At 40.6% G+C, this 21,288-nt stretch overlaps 1 protein-coding gene across 7 annotated transcripts in view; it reads left to right on the plus strand.

Moving 5' to 3' along the window:
- The window catches only part of tasora (transcription activation suppressor a), a 55,908-nt gene that overhangs the window by 27,081 nt on the left and 7,539 nt on the right, over nt 1-21,288 (plus strand). For 4 of the 7 annotated variants that reach the window (XM_079680416.1, XM_079680412.1, XM_079680417.1 and 1 more), the window contains exons 9-28: nt 146-251; nt 1,922-2,025; nt 2,700-2,803; nt 3,100-3,172; nt 3,543-3,617; nt 4,163-4,350; nt 4,974-5,264; nt 6,808-6,994; nt 7,169-7,297; nt 8,283-8,431; nt 9,457-9,634; nt 11,365-11,868; nt 12,084-13,369; nt 13,590-13,712; nt 15,340-15,499; nt 15,686-15,794; nt 18,532-18,710; nt 18,798-18,947; nt 19,677-20,385; nt 20,863-20,932. In XM_079680416.1, the coding sequence (XP_079536542.1) occupies nt 146-251; nt 1,922-2,025; nt 2,700-2,803; nt 3,100-3,172; nt 3,543-3,617; nt 4,163-4,350; nt 4,974-5,264; nt 6,808-6,994; nt 7,169-7,297; nt 8,283-8,431; nt 9,457-9,634; nt 11,365-11,868; nt 12,084-13,369; nt 13,590-13,712; nt 15,340-15,499; nt 15,686-15,794; nt 18,532-18,710; nt 18,798-18,947; nt 19,677-20,385; nt 20,863-20,932 (4,874 nt within the window). The remainder of the gene's footprint in view (nt 1-145; nt 252-1,921; nt 2,026-2,699; nt 2,804-3,099; nt 3,173-3,542; nt 3,618-4,162; nt 4,351-4,973; nt 5,265-6,807; nt 6,995-7,168; nt 7,298-8,282; nt 8,432-9,456; nt 9,635-11,364; nt 11,869-12,083; nt 13,370-13,589; nt 13,713-15,339; nt 15,500-15,685; nt 15,795-18,531; nt 18,711-18,797; nt 18,948-19,676; nt 20,386-20,862; nt 20,933-21,288) is intronic. The other 3 variants (XM_079680413.1, XM_079680418.1, XM_079680415.1) reach the window with 1 other exon arrangement.

The following is a 21,288-nucleotide window of genomic DNA, read 5'->3' on the forward strand; positions in this document are numbered from 1 at the left end:
CACACCTTAAATGAACTTCACACATGCAGCTCAAATATAGGATCCACACACCAATGTGATTGTATCAAGGTCTTAAAGAGATTCAAACATTAAGCGTAACAAAGAGTCGATTGTTTAACTGTTGGCTATCATCTGTTCCTCTCAGAGCGCGCTCAGTTCACAGTGTGGAGCGGAGATCTGGTGAAAGGTGACCGGCTTCTCTTCCAGATATCCCTCCGCTGCTTCTCTCCTCCCTTACTGCCCCACAGACTGTGAGTACTGCCCTGACTTTTTCAGCTCTTTAAACTGTTTAGTAATACTTTGTAATATATGCCTTTTACTGAGTGATGAGTAAGGCAACAAATACATAAAAAACAATATACTTCTATGCTCTCATAGATCTTAAATGTGTGCACACTTCCTTCCTAGAGTGGGTTACATTGAGCTGAATAAAGTAGAACAAACAAAACCATAAAACCCATGCCTGTATCAAGTGACCCTCATAAAAGCAAGATATCCAACCAATAACGCTAGTGTGCGAAAAAGTACACGTCGTCCCACCGTCCGGGACGTGTTATTTACAATATCAGACGAGTAGATCTTTCAATTGACTTGTCCGGTGGACAAGTGACGTTTTTCGCCCTGATTTATTGTCAAATTATTGATAAATTCAGTTTACAAAAGGCAGAACTCATTCGCAAATTGTACGTGTCCAACATTGTTAGTTTAGAAATGTTAGTTTCGGTTCTGCTTGTCGATTCCTAAGGAAATGCATCTCGCCGACTTATTTTTACCCTCTCAAAGAACCGGAATCGAGAACCGAAAATAACTGGAACTGGTTGTGGGTGTGAGATTAAAATAGCCCAATTGCTTTTACAATAAATAAACATTGAATGTGTTTAATTGAATAGTAAAGGGGTTTAACGTTAGTGGCAGGTTGTGTGTGAGAGAGAATAAATAAGACAGCCCAATATTTTAAAAAATTGTTATTCTTTCCCCCCGCATTTTTAGCCTATTTCGCAACTTTCCGCATATTTCCTAACTTCCCGCAATTTCATCGCATAAAATCACATAAAACCCCGCATGTTTAATCGCATAATCAAGGATTTTAGCCCGCATAATCAAGGATTTTTGCCCGCGTTTTTCTGGAGGGTCTACCTATCCTGTCTTTTACTGAAGTGTAATAAATAAATACATTCTACTTTCAAGTGAACCAGAGTGATGCAATACAGATAAATGCTCCACAGAGGGTCCAAGAGTCTACCAACCGCAGCCTCATTAAATCCTGTTGGTGTGTTTGGTTCATCTGGAGCCAATATGACTGATAGAGAGCCTATTTAGACAATAAAAAGGAAAGCAAAATAATCCACCTAGAAAAATAGATGATTTTCAAAATTCAATAAATACATGATTTGTCCAACGTAAACAAGTATTCCTGTAAAATAATTGTGATCTCTATAGTGAACTGACCCAAAATAAACGTCTTTATGATGGGAGGCAAGTGGCGCATGAATAGTGCGTTGGTGTTTTCGGATCTGGGGGTCACAGGTTCAAACCCCACTGCAGTCAGCATGTCGTTGTGTCCCTGAGACACTTCACCCCAAAGTGCTCCAGTGGGGATTGCCCACAGTATTGAGTATGTAAGTCGCTTTGGATAAAAGCGTCTAACAAGTATCATTTGAACTGGACCTTAACAGTTAGAACTTTGATGGATGTATTTGTTAAACCAATGTTAAGAAAATGCATTTCTGGTTAGCAGAATTTTGTAATGGTGTAAACCAAATGGGTGAAGGACGATCTATGAACCTCCTTTTGATTTTCTTTTGTGAGAGTTCATCTCCCAACTAGAAGTAACTTTCTTAATAATTTTAATACAGGTTAGACCAGTGCGTCACATATTAAGATGATTTGCTCTGTGTGTCTCCCCTCGTGTCTCCTTCAGACCGGAGAAGTTGGAAATGGGTTGTGTAATGAAGCTGGAGCAGCTGACCAGGTACCTGTCCTCTGACCTGCTCTCCTACAACCTGTACAGCAGCAGCCACCAAGGTGAGGCCAGATTAACACTGAGTGACCATACAGCAGCTGACTCAAAGGATTCAATTATTCAAAGGCTTTATTTGTCATATGCACAATGGATACTCCGTAGTTTTGGCAATGAACATTATAAATCCCAGACTCCCCCAACATCGCAATACATGATGAACTTCACTTAAAACTTTTCAAATTGAAGTTATCAATCCTGAACCGGCATTTACAATATTAAAAGACAGCAGAATATGTATTCCTTAGCGATTTGTTTTTAATCATCACTGTCGTGTCTATTTATCAAGTTGTGTAGCCAATTTCATATCTTTTTTACAATCAAAGCTTCTATTGAGGTTATCGAATGTCTGTCATTATATTTTAAGACATATGACCTTAAGAAAATCCTTAATTCGATGTATCATATTAATTTAGAATTCTTTCTATTCTATCTATCTTTCTATTTCTATAATTCTATTAAATCAACTTTTTATAACTTCTCATTATGTGCCTCAATGCATGTATCTGAGAGGTCACAACGTTTTTACATGCACTTAAAATGTAGTGTTTTGAAGCTAAATGCGAACCAATATAGATTGAAGCAGAATATTATTGAAATAGTTGTTCTTTGCAAGTATGCAGACAAAAAGGTAATATTGGTATCATCAAAAGTATTTTGTGTTTTTTTGTGTGTGTAGTTGTGAATAGCCGTCATTGCTGCAGTCTTCTGGAGGTGACAGACAGAAATCGGTCTACAACCAGCGTGACCAGACTGCTGCAGGAGCTGGAGACAAAGAGAGTGGTGAGTTTTTTTCTACCTTTTTTATTTTAACAGGAAATCCGCACCTTTGGGAAATAACAGGATCTGGTATAACACACTACAGGAAAGGAAAACGCCAAGAAGCATAAAAGGGCCTCTTTAAACTTGTGTCACAATCTCAAAAGATATTGATGTTTGTAAATCTTCCACAGGGGATTATTACCTCCAAACTTTCAATATATATAAATTAGAAAAAAGTGATTTAAAGGAGAACTGCGTTAAAAGAAAAAGTGAAATAATGAATAACTGTTAAATGACAGTCGTCCGTTTCCCCTCAGGTTCTGGTGACTGCACTGTCAGACAGAGGCTTTCTCCTCCTGTTATCCAGTGTTCAGATGACCACGCCCCCAGGTATGATGTGGTTTGGTGAACTTGTAAATAAGTTTGGGAAAATATTGGAGAAGTCATGTCTATTATTCCACTTGCTAGTACACCGTTAATTTAAAAAAAATCATTTTGAAGTAACATTTAATTAAGCATGAGAAAAATATATACAGATAGAGATGTGGTTGATATAACATCAAAAACATTTCGGGATTATATTTTCTTTGAATTGGTATGTTTTTTTTAAACCGCTTGGCTTCAAACTATATCATCATAGCTTTCAAAAATATAAATGTCAATGAATTGTTTAGAGCCAAATGTATCAAGGAAAGTTATATTTGTTTTGGTTGTAGGTATGAATCAGAAGAATAGGAATAACAATGCTTTTTTTTTTCAGAGAGAGAAGAGAACTGGAAGAGAAGTCTCCAGGCGTTGTTTGTCTTCCCAGAGTCCAGAGATCTGTCTAAATCCAGTGAGTAACTGATATGCTTTATTTTACAATACAGAACCTTTCAACTATACCCATCTGCCCCCAAATACTGATCTAAAGGATGAAGTGAAAAGGAATTAGCTAAAAGAGGCTCAAATGTTTCAAAGACCTGAGCAGGGCTGCAGAGTTAGGAGACAATGATCTGTTTTATTTATTTCTCCTTTTCTGTCATTCTTTTTATTTAAAATCGCTGTTAAGCTACTGTCTTTGAAAACACTTACTGCAAGGTATTTCACAATAAAAGTGTTCCTGCTTATACCTTACTTTACAAAAGTCTGCAAAAAGTGTTTAGTTTCCCTGAGTTAACAGCAACTTTAACAACAATTTCCAATAATCTGCTGTACTGTCCCCATAAACTACAGCCTTTTTATCACAATATAACAGTCAGTTAACCTCCGGCTGATATAAACAACATTTATAAACCCAGTTTAAAAAAACAAAAAGGAATAAAACCGTAAACGCTAAACAGCGGGTCAAATCTGAAGTTCTGATGTAACTCTAAATGTTCTCTTCTTTCCTCCCTGAAGCATTCAGGGGTGCCTCCTCGTCCCATAATGCATCACAATCTAGTAGCCCGGTGATGCCACGGCTCTCACAGTTTATTCCAGCGCTGCACCACGCTCTGGTGAAGGCCCGCGCCAACCACCCCCCCGAGCTGTCTGCAGGCGTGGAGCACCTCACACGGGAATACCTGGTCGGCCTGACCGATGGGAAGGTAACATTAATTGTATTATTTAAAAAAAGTAAAATAATGATTAAACAAACATTAATGCATACTTACAAACATCCAGTATCATGATCATATACAAAATATATTAAATAAAATGAATACATAGCACAAGTATTAATGGACAAATAATAGATGATAAATAGATCTTCAAGTGGGCCGGTTGGTTTTAGATTCCTAACTGACTTTTCAATTAAACAGGCTTAAACAAAAATGAGACGGATATCAGAATTGTATATGTATAGGTTTACTTTGGATCACATTGATTACAAAACACCAAACTAGTATGCAGAGTAGATGAAGTACAACACACACCATCAGTTATAGACAAATCTGACTCGTCTGCTGGGGCTCCTCTCACTTATTTTTCCGTTGACTTTAGAACACTTCTCAGTTATCACCATATTCTCCTTCTCCGGCTCACAGAGAGATATGTGGACATAACTGGTTTCACTCCCTCTTCTCCTAATAGCCATTAACTCATTACCCTCCTGTAGAAAAGGTTTTTTTACATAAATACACAGCTATCATTAGTTATTTAAGTAAATACTTTATCTTATTTTCCCTTCAATCATAACACTAAAGCACATATTTCTGTCTTTGCCCTCCAGGTTCGACAGTACCCGATGGGCGAGTACGACTCCAAACTGGATGAGTGCATGAAGCTGTTTCCTGCTCCCAAACAACACCGGGTGAACATGGAGGGCTACCTGCACTCCTACCTGTACACCCCCACTTTGCACCTGCTGTCTGTGGCCCGGGCTAAACAGATGGTGGAGGCGCACTGCGGCCCCGAGGAGTCTCAGGAGGCCAAGCTCAGGAGGAGCCTTGGAGGACACAGAGAGGTGATAGGGAAGGAGGCGACCAGCAGCTCTCAAGAGGGACAGACCAACACTCAGAAGGTGAAAACTGACATTTGGTCTAAAACAAAAGACACCTGCACAGAGCCAGACTCAGTACCGTATAAGAACTGTTCTCAACAATTATCTCAGTTAAATTAGGACATCACTAGGGGTGAAACAACTAATCGACTTAATCGATTAAAATCGATTACCAAATTAGTTGGCAACTAATTCAGTCGTCGATTCGTTGGTGACGTCATCACGTGTGTTCTACACCCCGTTAAGCTCCAACGTTATCGCTCTTTTTTTATCGGTACAGGAGACATTTAAAACATATGTCATATGTATTATTGCTACATAAACATTATATCGCAGTCTTAGTGTCGCCAACTCCGTTTCTAATATGCAATATGACTACAAAATGCGTCTATAATGTATTTTCAATCTTCCCAATTCAGACGAGAGATCTCTCCCCCGCCTGCTTGCGAGGGGGCGGGGCAGTTTACACACACGCAGCTGCTACATGCATGCAACACACACACACACACGGAGGAGATGGCGGAGAGAACGCGCTCCGAGGTGTGGTTAAACTTTACCCGTCTCGATGTGGACAATCCTCGTTACCAAAAGTGCAATAAGAGTTTAGCATGTAAGGGTGCATGAGCAATTTGTCTAAACATTTAGCAAAAGTGCACCACATTCAGACGGAGAAATGCACCGGGTTCGACTGTCTTTCTAGCAGCTCTGTAGCCCCGTCCACGAGTAACGTTTCCACGTCAGGTGCTATGTATGCTAGCAGCAACACACAGCAACACACCCCAAAAACATAGGTTAATGATTAGAGGTAACTGAGTTATTTATTTTTTAAAGTTTCAGCTATTCTGTTTACAGTTCTGTCATCAGATTAATTAATACGATTTGTTAAAACATTGTTGTTTCTTTTGATGTGAAATATTATGCATTTAATTTAAATAAAAAGCAATGTTAGTTTTGTTCACAATTTGTTTAGTTAGTTTACCTTATTTCTTGTCAAAAGAACCGTTAATACTATCGTTAAAAGGACCGGATCGATAAGCAGTATCGATATAAGTAGTAGTACAGTTAAAACCTTAACGATCCGAATAATCGATTAATCGTTTCATTAATCGATAGATTAATCGATTATCAAATTAGTCGTTTGTTGCAGCCCTAGACATCACCCTATAATATAAGTTCAGTGACCCAATCTGTTATTACAGTCACTAAAATAAAAGTCATATTTAAAGTTGAATCCTCTGCTCCTGAATCACTAAATAATGTTTAAAAAAAAAAAAAATACAAGCTTTCTCTGAGCTTCTGCTAGACTGCTAGAACTACTCTCCCACCTGTGTTGCCTGTACCTTTTTATATAATTTGTTTCCCTTTTTTAACTACACCATTTTATATTTCAGATATTTTCACAAATAACAACACAATTTGAATTCATTTGTTGACAATTCTTTACTAATATGTTAGTATGACATAATAGACAATTAGAAACCCTTAATTATATTGTTATATATTTATTTGTGTCATATCGGTCTTTATTGTATTGAACTGAACACGTGATTTCTTTGCCACTCAGATGCAGCAGCTGGTCGACCTGGTTCTGACCTGCAAGAGAAAAGCAGAGACTGTGGTGAGAAAGGAGGGAGGAGAAGGAGGCGTGAAGGTACACGGGAGGAAGAGGAAAATGGAACAGGAGACGGCAGAGAGGACACTAAAGTTCCTGAAGGCATCACAGGAACCCGGAAGACACAGCAAGTTTCCCGGTGAGGAGACAGGAGGTTTCTTTAAAACTAGCTTTTTATTATCCTGAGGGAGCATCTAACTACTTGACAGGACATAGTATTCACTGTTCTTTATGCGTTCTTTGAATTTCTGCTTTCCGCAAATGTCTTACTGCTTACTGTGTTTAATGTTTCCTCCACACTCTGGGCTCCTAGTTGAGGGAAGCCATGTTCCCGCCCCCCCTGGCTCTCTTGCGTCTGTGATTGGTTCGGTAGGTTTGAAGGACGTGGATCTGAGGGAAGATGGATCTGAATTAGCTACTAGACTACTCTCTCTGCTAAAAGGTGACTGGATTCTGGGACTTTCTTCTTCTACATTATACATTACAACTTTTTCCAGCATATCATATTTTATTTATATCCTTTTCTTTTTTATCCGTATACATTTATTTGACCATTTCCTTAAGTTGTTCAAGTTGCATCTAAACACGAGTTAGCACACATGTTTATGATTATAGATTCATCAATAAACTTTCAGCTTGATTTCCCATGACCACATCAGATTTTGGAAAATCTCTGCCACTCAAATTTAAACGCATGCTCTTCACTAAGCTTTGTGTTTTCCTTTTATGGCCGTCAACCAATCAAGGACTGCAGAAGAATATTAGCTTGTACAGTATGGTTAAATCTGGCATATGATGGACATATGATATGACATGTATGAAGTTTCCCGTCCTAAATAACCAAACGCACACACATTAACCCACTATTGGCACGCTGACACACACTTAGTGTTGCAAAGTTTGAGAATTCCTCATTTAAATGTGTAACCTTTTATGAACGTCTTCAGCCCATTTTTTTCTGAAAAACAGTTATCAATATTTTAATAACATATTCAGACAATGATCTTTGTAATTCATTGCTAAGCTTGCGGCTCTTAGTAATTGCAGGATATCTTCTCTCTGGCGAGTGTATATAATACAGTTAGATTAATATAGTTCATATATTTATAGATAATATAATCCATACACCTTAGCTTTCTTGTAAATATATACTGGTTGAAGAATAGTTTTGAATGAATAAATGATTGGAGAAATATGTAGTTGTACACGGAAAGTAAATAAGGAACTCTCTATAATAGGCCTACAAAGACATTATAGATTAATCTTTTCTCAGATTCTCCTCTTAAAGTACAGTTGCATTGAAAAAGTAAAATCGGAATTGGCCAAAGAAATTGCAATCGGTGCATAATGTTACGCTAACAACATTTTGAAAACTCCTGATGAAATTCAAATCTTTTTTTAAATGATTGATCCTTTCCAACATACAGGCCTCACACAGGCAGCAAGAGGAACATCCAATCAGAGTGAAGTACAAGAGGCGGTGCAGAAGACATCCTGGCCCTTTGATAGGCTGGCCACCAAACTGGGTCTGCCCACCAACTGTGACATCGACCTGAGGGATCAGGAGGAGCTGGAGGTAACAGTTTAAGGATTACCGGTACTGTTTTTCAAAAAAAGAAGCCAAATATAGATTTTAATATATGTTGTCATTCTTACATAGAAATACCTCTTTCAAACAAACCCTTTTTTTTTTTTTTCGAATGATAAATAATGTTGGCACCAAAATGATATTTAAGGATTATTTAAAAAGGTTATCATAATACATAAGCTACATAATGCTCATAAATACCACAGCAGTGGTGACATGATCCCTTAATCTACTCTCAATATAGTAGACAAAGCACAATCCTCATTCTGTGTATAAAATAAATGAATACATACAATTCAAAAAACCTTAGGCTTCATCAATCTTTAAAACAAAGATTTTTGAACATATGCCCGTGTCACACATTTTAAGAAGAACCTCAATGACAAATATTGTACATAAAAAAATGAATGTGTAAATTAATAATAACAAAGACAATTGAATATTTAAGGCACAGTTTGTTACAGTATACATGCATGTTTTACAGGCAACTCTTTCTCTAGAGTTTATATGGCATTCCAATAGAAACAGCTGAATTGTATTTTAATTGATATTATTGATAGATATTTTTAAACTCCAATTGAACTTATTGGTAAATGGTAAATGGACTGTACTTATATAGCGCTTTATCCAGTCTTTAAGACCCCTCAAAGCGCTTTACATACTACATGTCATTCACCCATTCACACCCATTCATACAGAGCAGTGTACCTTACTCTCGGACCTAACATTCACACACATTCACACACCGTTGGCCATGCCATCGGGAGCAACTCAGGGTTAAGTATCTTGCCCAAGAATACATCGACATGTTGACTGCATGGGCTGGGATCGAACCCACAACCTTCTGGTTGAAAGACGACCACACTCCCTCACAGCCACAGTCGCCCTATTATTCAGGCACTTCTTGCCTATTAATTGTTCTACACTATCTTCAATAGTAGATCAAAAATTAAGTAAATTAAAGTGGAGCAGGTAAGGTTAATGCGCATTTTTGTTTCTGTGTGTGTGTGAAGGAGCAGACAATCGTCAGCATCAGTAGTTCGGAGGGATTCAGTCCCGGCTCCCACAGCGGGGAGGGGAATCACCATGGAGCAGCAGGAAGAGGAGGGGGGCTCGGGAAGAGGGCAGGGGGATATGAAGAGGAAGAGGAGGAACAGGACAAGATCCCGTGGGTTCTCATCCCTATTACAGGTCTGTCTGTCTGCCAAGGCTATTTACCTGTTAACATGGATAATGACTTCTCTTATATTCCCCTTTACACATCCTCCTTCATTCTTTCCCCAACTACCTTCTCAAAAAAGTTTGCATTGTAATATTTGTGCAAATCCATAAACCTGGTGATATTTAAGTCTTTCTGACTAGAAATGTTTTCTTTTCTGCGCGCATGCTCTACGCTAGTGTTGAACACTAATTAGTTTGTGCTCAATGCAGAAAACTGTGTGTGTTGCTAACTGCGGTATAGACAAAATGTAGACGCATATTCCAAATATGCTGTCTACATGCTTGAATAATTATCCTATAACCCAAATAATGGCTAATGTTGGCCTTCTCATTTGTTTAAATCATACACTGCTACTTTCAGAATAAGGCCTAATTTGGAACATCTAAAAGGAATATTTAGTGCGAATGCTGTGCACAGCTCTACGTCAAATCTGACATCTCAGCATATGCCGTTTCCATGGAAACGCATCCCTCGCCAAAAAACACAATGTTTTCCTAACGCCTATGAAAAGGGTCAAAACAACACCAGACTTCAGATAATGGTTAATGGCCCAGCCCTCAAAATGTCTATGTGCCAATAGTGAGTTTCCTCAAAAGCTGTTGCCATCCCTCGCCATAAAACACGATGTCGCTATAACTCCTACGAAAATGTTCAAAAAGTGCTCAAACTTCACATATGTGCTAACAGTTCAGCCGTGAAGACATCTACGTGACCGTTTTGAGATTTCTTCAAAATGCCGTTGCCATGGCAACACAATGCTAATCATGAAACACGGTTTTCTCATAACTTCAGTGAAAATGCTCGAAATGGCCCAAAACTTCACAGGTTTGGTAACGATGCAGCCATCAACACATCTAAGCGTATTATGGGGTGTCATCAAATGCCGTTGCCATGGCAACAGATCACTCGCCATCAAGTTAGTTCAAAAGTTTTTATTTAAAATATTCTGCTGCTTTTCAAAGCCTTTTTACTTTATTTTCTCTTGTTTATACACATTCATTCAGTACTAATCGCTTATAATATCCAACTCCTTCAGCCTGCTTTCAGCTACAGAAACCATTCAACATTTAACGTATTCAGCTATTTCAGGACATTGAAGCTATACATTTGGTTGTTTATACCTTTTTTAAAACATTATCTTTTAAATATTAAGCTTCTTCACTATTTTTCCTACTCTTCCAGTTTAACATTTCATGTTCAAGTTTTCAACAAAGTCTTTGCAATGCATTTGAGCTGTAACAATTTTGACTCAAATCATTTCACTTTTCTGCATTTCTCCGCAGAGTTTAGCAACACACTTACTTGGTTTTTGTAGCTAAAAGCAGCTACATAGACCGTTCAGCTAATAACATATTCTGCTTTTTCAGCAAAATTCAGCAACAAGTGTTCACAGTTTACAGCATTCGCACACATTTTCTGCAGCAAATGCATTTTCTAGTTTGTTTACATATCCCAATATGTCATATTTGCAATAATAGTTGAAAATGACTGCATGTAAATGTAGTAAATAAGGAAAATGAGAAAAAAGGGAGAAACTTTATAAATGTAGCCTGCACCAAAGTACACCAAATCTCACAAACTCCAACTTCATCCTTAACATGTTTAATTGGATTGGACATATATATCACATATATAAATAAAATTTTGCCTAGCAGTGACCAGCATTACAAATCTCATTTAAACTCTGCTCTCTCTGTAGGGCTAAGTTCTTCACGGTACACCCACAGAGACAGAAAACTCCCTCAGGACCCTCGCTTCCATCACCTCACCACGGCAACGACGATCACCACAACCAGCAAACTCCCCAGGCAGAGCCCCTCCCCGTCTCCCAGGCAAAGCACTCCTCCCTCCCCCCTCCGATGCGCATCCCCCGAGCCCAGCCCTCCTCACTCCATCTCCCTGTGCCCGTCACCAGACCCCAGCCCCCCCCCTTCCCCCTCCCAGTGCCCGTCTCCAGAGCCCAGTCCGCCCGCCTCCCCGTCTCAATGCCCGTCCCCGGAGCCCAGCCCTCCCTCCTCTCCCCCAAAATGCCCCTCTCCACAACGCAGACCTACACAACGTCTGGACCCTCGTCTCCTTGGCCGCCCCCCCCTCCCCTCCTGCTCCCGGCCAGCGGAGTCTAATGACCTCAACCAGTTTAACAGCAACCACAGATCTGCTAACGTGGAGCCGGTCGCCCACCCCCACTCCAGGGAATCTGCAGGTAACTTCACACATGCTCAAGTTTTAATCTGTTTGACTGGATTTGGTTGATATTGGCCATATGAAATATTTCCACATTTGTTGCTAAAATCCCAACATTTCCTCCAGAGGGAGTTTCTCTCAGACTCCCCCCTCATCCATTCCACCTACTTAAATGAATGTGTTATATACTTTCTTTACTCAGTATGCCTCTGTTGTGTATTCTGCCTCCTGCAGGGCCGTATAAGGAAAGAGAAAAGACACCTCAGGGAAAGGAAAAGAAGAATGAAGAGCCATTTATTTCTGCATCCATCCAGCCATCTGTACCTCCAGCGCCAGAGAGGAGGAGGAGCCCGTCACCACCCCCAACTCAGCCGGATGGAGAAGGGGAGGTGAAGGAAGATGTTTCAGAGGAGGTAGAAATAGTTAATATTCTCAAGAAGCGAGTGAAAGAAGACCAGGAGGAGCAGGTGGAATTTATGGCTGGGGAAGTGAAGGACCTTGTAGATGTCTCTTTGTTTTCTCCACCCGTCTCCGTACCTCCTACTTGTCTTGGCAACGTCGTTGACAAACACCTGGACGACTTCTCCTCTGAGATGCAGCTCCTCCTGCAGAAGCAGAGCATTCATTACAGCCTCCCACATTCCCCACATTCCACCTCCAACACAGAAACCTCCGCACCTCAACACACACTCCCATGCGCCCCAATATCTCAGTTTTCACAGTATGTTTCTTTCTACAACCCCTGCCCCCCAGTACAGGACTACGTTAGCTCACTAATGCACAGCATCAACAGCATGCTAACGGAGTTTGAAGACACCTGCCCAAGCCACAAACCCGGCAGCAGCAGGACTAATGTTGATCACGCACTAGCAAGCAGAGTTAGTGAGTTTGTGTCCAGTATCAGAGCATCTAAAGCTCCAACGAGTGGAGAAGATGACGGTATCTTTGGTGAACTGACAGCCGCTGACGTCAGTACCAACCCTGCTCTCTCCAGAGGAAGTGATCCGTGGGAGCAGCACACAATCCCTAAGCATGTTCCCGATGCTACAGGCAACATCAGTCCCATGTTGTCGTCTCACGTCTCTTTATCTGTTACTACCTCTCCGTCGGATTCTGCCTACAAGCCGGCTAACACTTCTGTCCTCATTCATGCTCCCAACAAGCCCCCACACTCCCACTGGAAACCGCAGAGTTTAGAGATCAATAGAACTCATAACATCAGACAAACAAAAGAGGACTGGACTGAGCACTGTAGTGGTGAGATGGGGGGGAGTAGTCTTGCAGGTACAAAGTACGAGGGGAGTTTGCCAGGGTTCAGCTCTGTCTCTGAGCCAGTCTCTGCCTCCGTCCCCGGCGCCACCACCACCCCCCCGACCTCAGCACTGAGCTCCCTGATCAGCCAGCTGAAGCCGGAAGTTTTTAACAGTCTGGTGAAGATCATCAAAGAAGTGAAGAGAAACACCCTACAGTTCTACCTCCACAGCATCGAGCCGGGGGACCAGATCCATCAAGAGGTTAAGGTAAGCTCATGGGCTGCACACTTAAAATGTGATTAAGCGGCCAATACCCGATTGAGGGGTTTGGTTCACACTGGAAATCAATGGCAGAGATTCATGAACATTATTTGACATCTAGTTATTGTTTTATCTGATGCTCTTGGAATATAGGTTCTCCCTTATTGATGTTAAATGATTATATTATTTTGTGTATACAGTGTGTATGTGGTCTCATCTGTTGCAGGCAAACCTGTTGAAGCAGGGGAATGCGGAGCAGAGTCCGATGGCTTTTCTGAACCAAGAGAATGCTGCAGACAGATTGCTGGTAGTCATTCAGAACCAAGACATAGCTGGACACATTCACAAGGTACCTCCTGAGGGAGGGTTACTTTAAAAATGTATTCCGCTACCAGTTTCCTGTAAAATAAAATGTAAACAGTAACCTAACCTAAGTATAACAATGTAACAAGCCTGTCCAAAAAAATTTAAAGGCTATTTTAGATGATATATTTGACCCCTGAAAATGTATAAACCTTTTTTTTTTATTATATGATTTATTTTTGAGATTTTCAATACACAGACAGCAGCAATACAATACGTTAACCCTGCGATTACTAACAAAACAACCCCAATAAACAATACATCAGTTACAATTAGACAATAATGAAATAAAAAATAAATACAAATACAATATGTATATTGTATATATCTCCGAATTCTTAGTAATTATGGCGTGTTTTTAAAAGTGATTTTGTTGCCTCTTTTGAGGCCAAAAGGTCAAATTCAGCCTTTTTTGTCAGTAATTATTTGAGAAGATCTGCACTGGGGAAGTCTACACATCTTGTCAGCAGATCCGATAAAGCCCTGGAAAGGCAGATACTCTTCTCAGTATTGATTTTCCTTTGGTATGCGCAATAGGATATGATTTCCCCTCGTAGATAGGCCTTGCACGCTTCCCAAACTGTTGCTACAGATACAGCCGGGTTAAAATTAGTGGAAACAAAAAGGTCAATGCGATTCCTAATAGTTTTGATAAAATCCAGGTCAGAAAGTATCCAAAGTGTCTCCTTGTCCCCCTTCAGAGCAGAGCATGCGTCCTCAAGTTGCTGGAGACGTTGGTCGACTTCAGTACCATTAGCTTCCAGATAATTTATACGCTTTCTGTGATAGTGGAGTGTATGCTGTCCATGGTAAACCATACACCCCAGCACGTGCACTCCGCTCTGCATCGGCCAAACGGCTCGCTGCACCCGCACTGCGAGGGGGACCCAAGTTCCCATCAGCAAAAACACGTGGGTTTGCTATCCTGGCTGCAAAATGGTGGAATGAGCTCCCCATTGACATCACGACAGCAGAAAGCTTACACATCTTCCGGCACAGACTGAAAACTCATCTCTTTCGACTCCACTTCGAGCGATAGAACTATTAACAAAGCACTTATATACTAATAAAGGGCTGGCTTATCTAAAGCCAGTTGAGTAGCACTTGAAATGTTTTAGCTCTATGAAACCTGATGTACTTATATGATTCTGTTTTCTTAAAGGTTGTATCTTCTTGGTCGAATGCACTTATTGTAAGTCGCTTTGGTTAAAAGCGTCAGCTAAATGCAATGTAATGTAGATGTCAGAGACTCAAATGAGGATTTGAAATCAGCCCTGAGAGCTGCTCTATGTTCCTCCAGCAGCAAGCTAATGTCAGCCAAAGTTATGCTAGGAGTCGAAGCTGGAGTTATGCTATGAGTCGACACTGATGGAGACCCTTTGCCCTTTTCAGCTTGGTTTCCCTTTCCTTTCGACATTGCCGGAGGTCTTTGTAGTTAACACTGGCTTATAAAACTGTTGCAAACTAATTATGTTGAAAAAAGACGAGGTTTAAAAGGTAAATAAGAGTGGAAAAGTTAGAGCCAGTCGAGCACAAGTCTACTCGGCACACCTCAAACCGGAAGTCACGAAAATGTATAAACATTACTCATGATTCTTACTTAACTTCCACAGATCCCAGGTCTAGTGTCTCTGAAGCGTCTAGACTCTGTGGTGTTTGTGGGGATCGATACTCTGGACGACATCAAGAATAACAGCTACAATGAGCTTTTTGTTTCTGGAGGATGCATCATTTCCGACGAGTTAATCCTCAATCCAGACTTCATCACTCACGGTAAATCAAGGATGGGCAAACAAAAAAAATGGTCCAACAAATAATATTTTTAGACGGTTGTAATGGATAATTTTTTCTTGACTTATTTTGATTGTCCTATTTCTGGTTATAATTTTTCAGCTTTATTTGAGTGAAAAGGCAAATGCAGCACTTGTTTGTGTTTATTTAACTGATGTTGTTCTGCAGATCGACTGACGGCACTGCTGATGCTCCTGGAGCAGAACAGTTCTCCAGAGAGCGTCTGGAGGCTGAAGGTTCACTGTAAAACCCACAAGAAATTAAAAGAACAATCCAGGTACTGATTATGTCTTCACTGCGTAGCAATCCTACCCAGTAGCACAGTGGTTCTCAAACCTTTTTCAATCATGTACCCCCTTTGAAAAAAAAATTCAGCCAAGTACCCCCTGATCAGCGCAAAAACAATTTGTTAAGGAAAAAATGCCTATATAAAGAGGTCCAGTAGTGCTGCACCATCAGTTTCTGATTTATTAAAACAACAACCTTGTAACTGAAAAACACTTAAATGCTACATTTCAATTGTTTACAATCCATCACTAAATGCATGGCAAACCAATTTTAACATCATGCAATAACACTAAGACGACATTAGTTGCATTGAACTGATCTTTTTAATAAGTTGTACTTACAATGTAGTGAGAAACATAGGCTTGTGCTTCACTGAGGATCTTTATCATTCTGACAGGGAGGCAAACTGCAGTTATTACACTTCGCGTTTTGAAATATGTGTAACTCTGTTCATATAAAACCCACACTGCTCGAACTTCCTTACTTTTTCTAAAATTGGTATATTTATTTATTTTGGGGCGTGGGGAATGAAGAGAAAAATATATGAGCATTTTATGAGCATGGGATTTTGACCCCTCATATAAACATATGCATAATGCTGCGCTATACTTTGCGGCAACAAGCCGTTGCCAAGCAACGCTTATTGTTTAGATCCTTTGATAAGCAGGCAGTATTAGTGTAATTAGCTAGAACTAGCTGGATCTGATAGATTTGGACAGATGCGAGAGAGAGATCAGATCAGCTGCTGCTGACTGAGAACACGCAGCTCTACACAATCACAGCTCCGCTGCTGTGACGGATCGTTGAGCGGAGAAAAATACACAAGTCGTTAGACCTAACACACTTAGCTAGTTTATCTACTCTGGAACTAGCTAAACTAGTTATACATACAGGACTGTCTCAGAAAATTAGAATATTGTGATAAAGTTCTTTATTTTCTGTAATGCAATTTAAAAAAAAAAAAAAAAAATGTCATACATTCTTGATTCATTACAAATCAACTGAAATATTGCAAGCCTTTTATTATTTTAATATTGCTGATTATGGCATACAGCTTAAGAAAACTCAAAAATCCTATCTCAAAAAATTAGAATAGTTCCTCAGACCAAGTAAAAAAAAAAGATTTATAACAGCAAAACACAATCAAACATTTGAAAATGTCCATTAATGCACTCAGTACTTGGTTGGGAATCCTTTTGCACGGATTACTGCATCAATGCGGCGTGGCATGGAGGCAATCAGCCTGTGGCATTGCTGAGGTGTTATGGATGCCCAGGATGCTTCAATAGCGGCCTTTAGCTCATTAGCATTGTTGGGTCTGGTGTCTTTCAGCTTCTTCTTCACAATACCCCACATATTCTCTATGGGGTTCAGGTCAGGGGAATTTGCAGGCCAATCGAGGACAGTAATGCCATGGTCAGTACACCAGTTACTGGTGGTTTTGGCACTGTGGGCAGGTGCCAGATCATGCTGGAAAATGAATTCCTCATCTCCATAGAGCTTTTCAGCAGACGGAAGCATGTAGTGCTCTAAAATCTCTTGGTACACAGCTGCATTTACTCTGGGCTTGATGAAACACAGTGGACCAACACCAGCAGCTGACATGGCTCCCCAAACCATCGCTGACTGTGGGAACTTCACACTGGATTTCAAGCAACTTGGATTTTGCTCCTCTCCAGCCTTTCTCCAGACTCTGGCGCCTTGACTTCCAAATGAAATACAAAACTTGCTTTCGTCTGAAAAGAGGACTTTGGACCACTGTGCAACTGTCCAGTGCTTCTTTTCCTTAGCCCAAGTCAGACGCCTCTTCCGTTGTCTTGAGTTCAGAAGTGGCTTGACCATGGGAATACGGCTATTGTAGCCCATTTCCCGGACACGTCTGTGAACAGTGACTTTTGATACCTGGACTCCAGCTTCAGTCCACTGTCTTTGAAGCTCCCCCAAATTCTGGAAGCGACTCTTCTTCACAATGCTGTTAAGGCTGCGGTCATCTCTCTTGGTTGTGCAGCGTTTCCTGCCACATTTCCCCCTTCCAACAGACTTTTTGTGGATGTGCTTTGAAACTGCACTCTGTGAACAGCTTGCTCTTTGAGAAATTTCTTTTTGTGTCTTACCCTCCTGATGGAGGGTGTCAATGACGGTCCTCTGGACAGCAGTCAGATCAGCAGTCTTCCCCATACTTGTGATTTAGTTTACTGAACCAAGCTGAGTGTTTTTCAAGGCTCAGGAAACCCTTGCAGGTGTTTCGAGTTAATTAGACGATTCAAGTGATTCGTTGAACACCCTACTAGTATACTTTTTCATGATATTCTAATATTTAGAGATAGGATATTTGAGTTTTCTTAAGCTGTATGCCATAATCAGCAATATTAAAATAATAAAAGGCTTGCAATATTTCAGTTGATTTGTAATGAATCCAGAATGTATGACATTTTTGTTTTTTTAATTGCATTACAGAAAATAAAGAACTTTATCACAATATTCTAATTTTCTGAGACAGTCCTGTATATCTGGGGAGGTGCATCAACATAGAGACACCGAAACGAATGTTATGAATGAGAACTCATGATTTTCATCATTCATTTTGACAGTGGTTCTAACAAGTGCTAAGACAGTTTTTATTAAAAACTAAATCTAAAACCACTGTCTTTATATGTATATCTATGTATTAGTGTTCCAGGAACATTGTTACCATGGGTAAGGTTGAATGTTTTTTTGGTCGTCAGATTCCGGAGAGATGCAGCCAACCTACTGGACGTACTGTCAGCCTATCAGAAGCGGCAGATTGTTGAGTTCCTCCCGTATCATAACTGCGACATGATGAACCTTCAGTCACCCGACCTGGTCTGTCTGCTGGAGCTCCAGGCCCGATACACACAGTTCCGACACACAGTCTTCCTTACTGGTACGCATGTGCGATTACCTGATTGGATTTGAAATCTTACTTTACCACCTGATTTATAGTACTGATGTTAATTTCCTTTTTCCTCAGAGCATAATTTTGAGAAGTTCCCTGACCACTCAAGTAGTGGCATCATCGTGGCCAGTTTTGAAGAAATCATACAAGACTTCGGCAGACTGGTTGGTCACCATGACATCAAGAAAAGGCAGCCAATCATAGATGACGTGCTGTCTCCCAAAGGTCAGTTGTGGTGTTTGTGCAATTTGTAAAATATTGAACTTCAATTAAATGAATAAGTACCAATTCAGCATTAAACTATAAGGTGGTATATATTTCTCCCCTAGATAGGTAGTGGAATTTGGCCCCAATTGGTTTATTGTGAATCAGCACCCTTTACTACCAATGTAACCCCCAGTGTGGAAAATCCTCTTTCCAAAGTCTTTGTTAAAATTCCGGCAATTAGAGAGTGTGCATTGGTAAATACATGGTAAATGTCTTTATTCTAAATGGAATGGATTACAAAAAGAAATGTACCGTAATTTTCGGACTATAAACCGCACCTGAATATAAGCCGCAGCAGCGGCATACCACTCTCGGTTCCACTTTTACTTTTGCGCGCTACCTGTCTCACTCTTTTCCGGCCTCCAGCTTTTCCTGCTGGAACCCGCCGCTTAAAGGTGGGGGTCCGCGGACCGGCCATAGAGCCCATAGAGTTAAAGGTGTTGGCCGTTAGCTGTAAAAATCCATAGATTAGCCGCACCGTTATATAAACCGCAGCGTCGAAAAATAGGGAAAAAAGCGCGGCTTATAGTCCGAAAATTACGGTACATGTAATTTCAGGATATTAGGTATAAATAGCTGGGAACATTTATCCTAGATCTCTCTGCTGCCTTCTACTGTCCTCAGGTCTCCTGAGACATCTTTGTCTCAGTGACTTTGTGTCTGATCGTTCTCTTTTTATCTTCCCAGAACACATCCCTTCCCTCTCCTCTCATGATCAACCCCAACATCTCCACCAGCAACCCGACTCCATCCCCCCTGCTCTATCTCATCTGTCAGACCAGCTTGTTCCGGATGCTTCCTGTAAGGAAGGAGTGCCGCTTCACTCAGAAACAGACTACGAGGTTCTCCGACGAGCCATCTCACAGTTACGAGCCGAGCGCCAATTGGCCTCTCAGGCAGAGCTAAGCCTCCACTCTCCTTTCAATGTTGTTCCTACATGTAGCGGTCCTACCTCCCCTCCTCTACCTCAGAAAGGTCTCACCGAGTCAATCCAGGTCCCTCAGGACAGAAAAGCAGTGGCAGCCACTTTGGAGTTAATCCACTCAACATTAAAGCAGGAGACGATGGAGGAGGAGAAGAGGCAAGGCGGGGCAGCGACTCTCACTGAGGGACAGAGGAGGGGAGGAGGAGAGGCTGGAGGTCACAGAGATGATCCTCCAGTAAGAGTGGTGGGAGCACTGGGAGGAAGCCAACATCCCAGGAATACTGACACGTCTACCCCTCCGTCCAATCAAAGCGAAGCTGTAGTGACGGGACTGAGTTCCCAGACGCACTCAACTGATGATGGGAAAGAGAAAGCTGATCAGCAAGGAGAGCCTTTATTTCCCGAAGCAGCTACAAGTTCTGCAGCCTCTTCCAGTACCACAGCCTGTCCTGTAGAAGGCGACCGATCAAGGTGAGTGAACGACTAAAACTGAACTTTCGGGGTAAAGTTTTGTAAAGAAATGTATAATAACAATGGTGCCACTACTCACTAACAATAAAATATCCTTATTTTTTTTATTTTATTAATGTATAGCTGATTTGAATCATAGTGAAATCAAATACTTTTTGTTAAAAATAGAATATGTTTGTGTCCACTAAAGAGATTACTCTGTAATTATAACATTTTTTTTATAACAAGGATTTAGTTTAAAGCTGAAACTTGAGATTTTTTATTGTAAGCAAAATATATTTTCCTAAGGAACAATTTCACTTCACCAAAGAATATCAAATTCTAATATCTGAATTGCATGCAGCTGTAAACAAAGTCTGTCTAAATATAATGCAGTATAAACCTGGCATATTGAGAATTGCTATTTTGTAAATGTGTGATTTATCTCCTGTAGATTGCCTGTATGTTGCTACTGAACCGCTTTTTGTTTTCTTTCAGTAGATACGTGGTTCGGGAACAACCAATAAGAGGAGATGCAGCACCAACTGGCACTGCCAGTGTCACCAAGGTAACAGGAATTACTGGCCTAACGCAGGTCTCAGTCAAGGCACTGCTTAGCAGCCAATGCCACATTCCAATTAAGTCACATTGCTATTTATTTTGTGCAATTTAACCGTTCATCTTGCGACTATGCTGCTACCTCAAGGATTTATGCTAGTTTACGCTTTAGATATCAGTATTTGTCAGAAACACAATCGGCTTTAGCCTACCAATCCCTGTCCAAATTGATACCTTTATTCGATTTTGAGTCCAACAGTCTTACATGGCGCCCAAACAGGGGCCGAACCAATGGTTACAAAGGTCAACTTAGTTAGTTATTTATCAAAAAAAAACTATTGACATACATAGTTGTATTCAATAGAG

The sequence above is a fragment of the Notothenia rossii genome, assembly GCF_949606895.1.
Source record: "Notothenia rossii genome assembly, chromosome: 5".
NCBI lineage: Eukaryota > Metazoa > Chordata > Actinopteri > Perciformes > Nototheniidae > Notothenia > Notothenia rossii.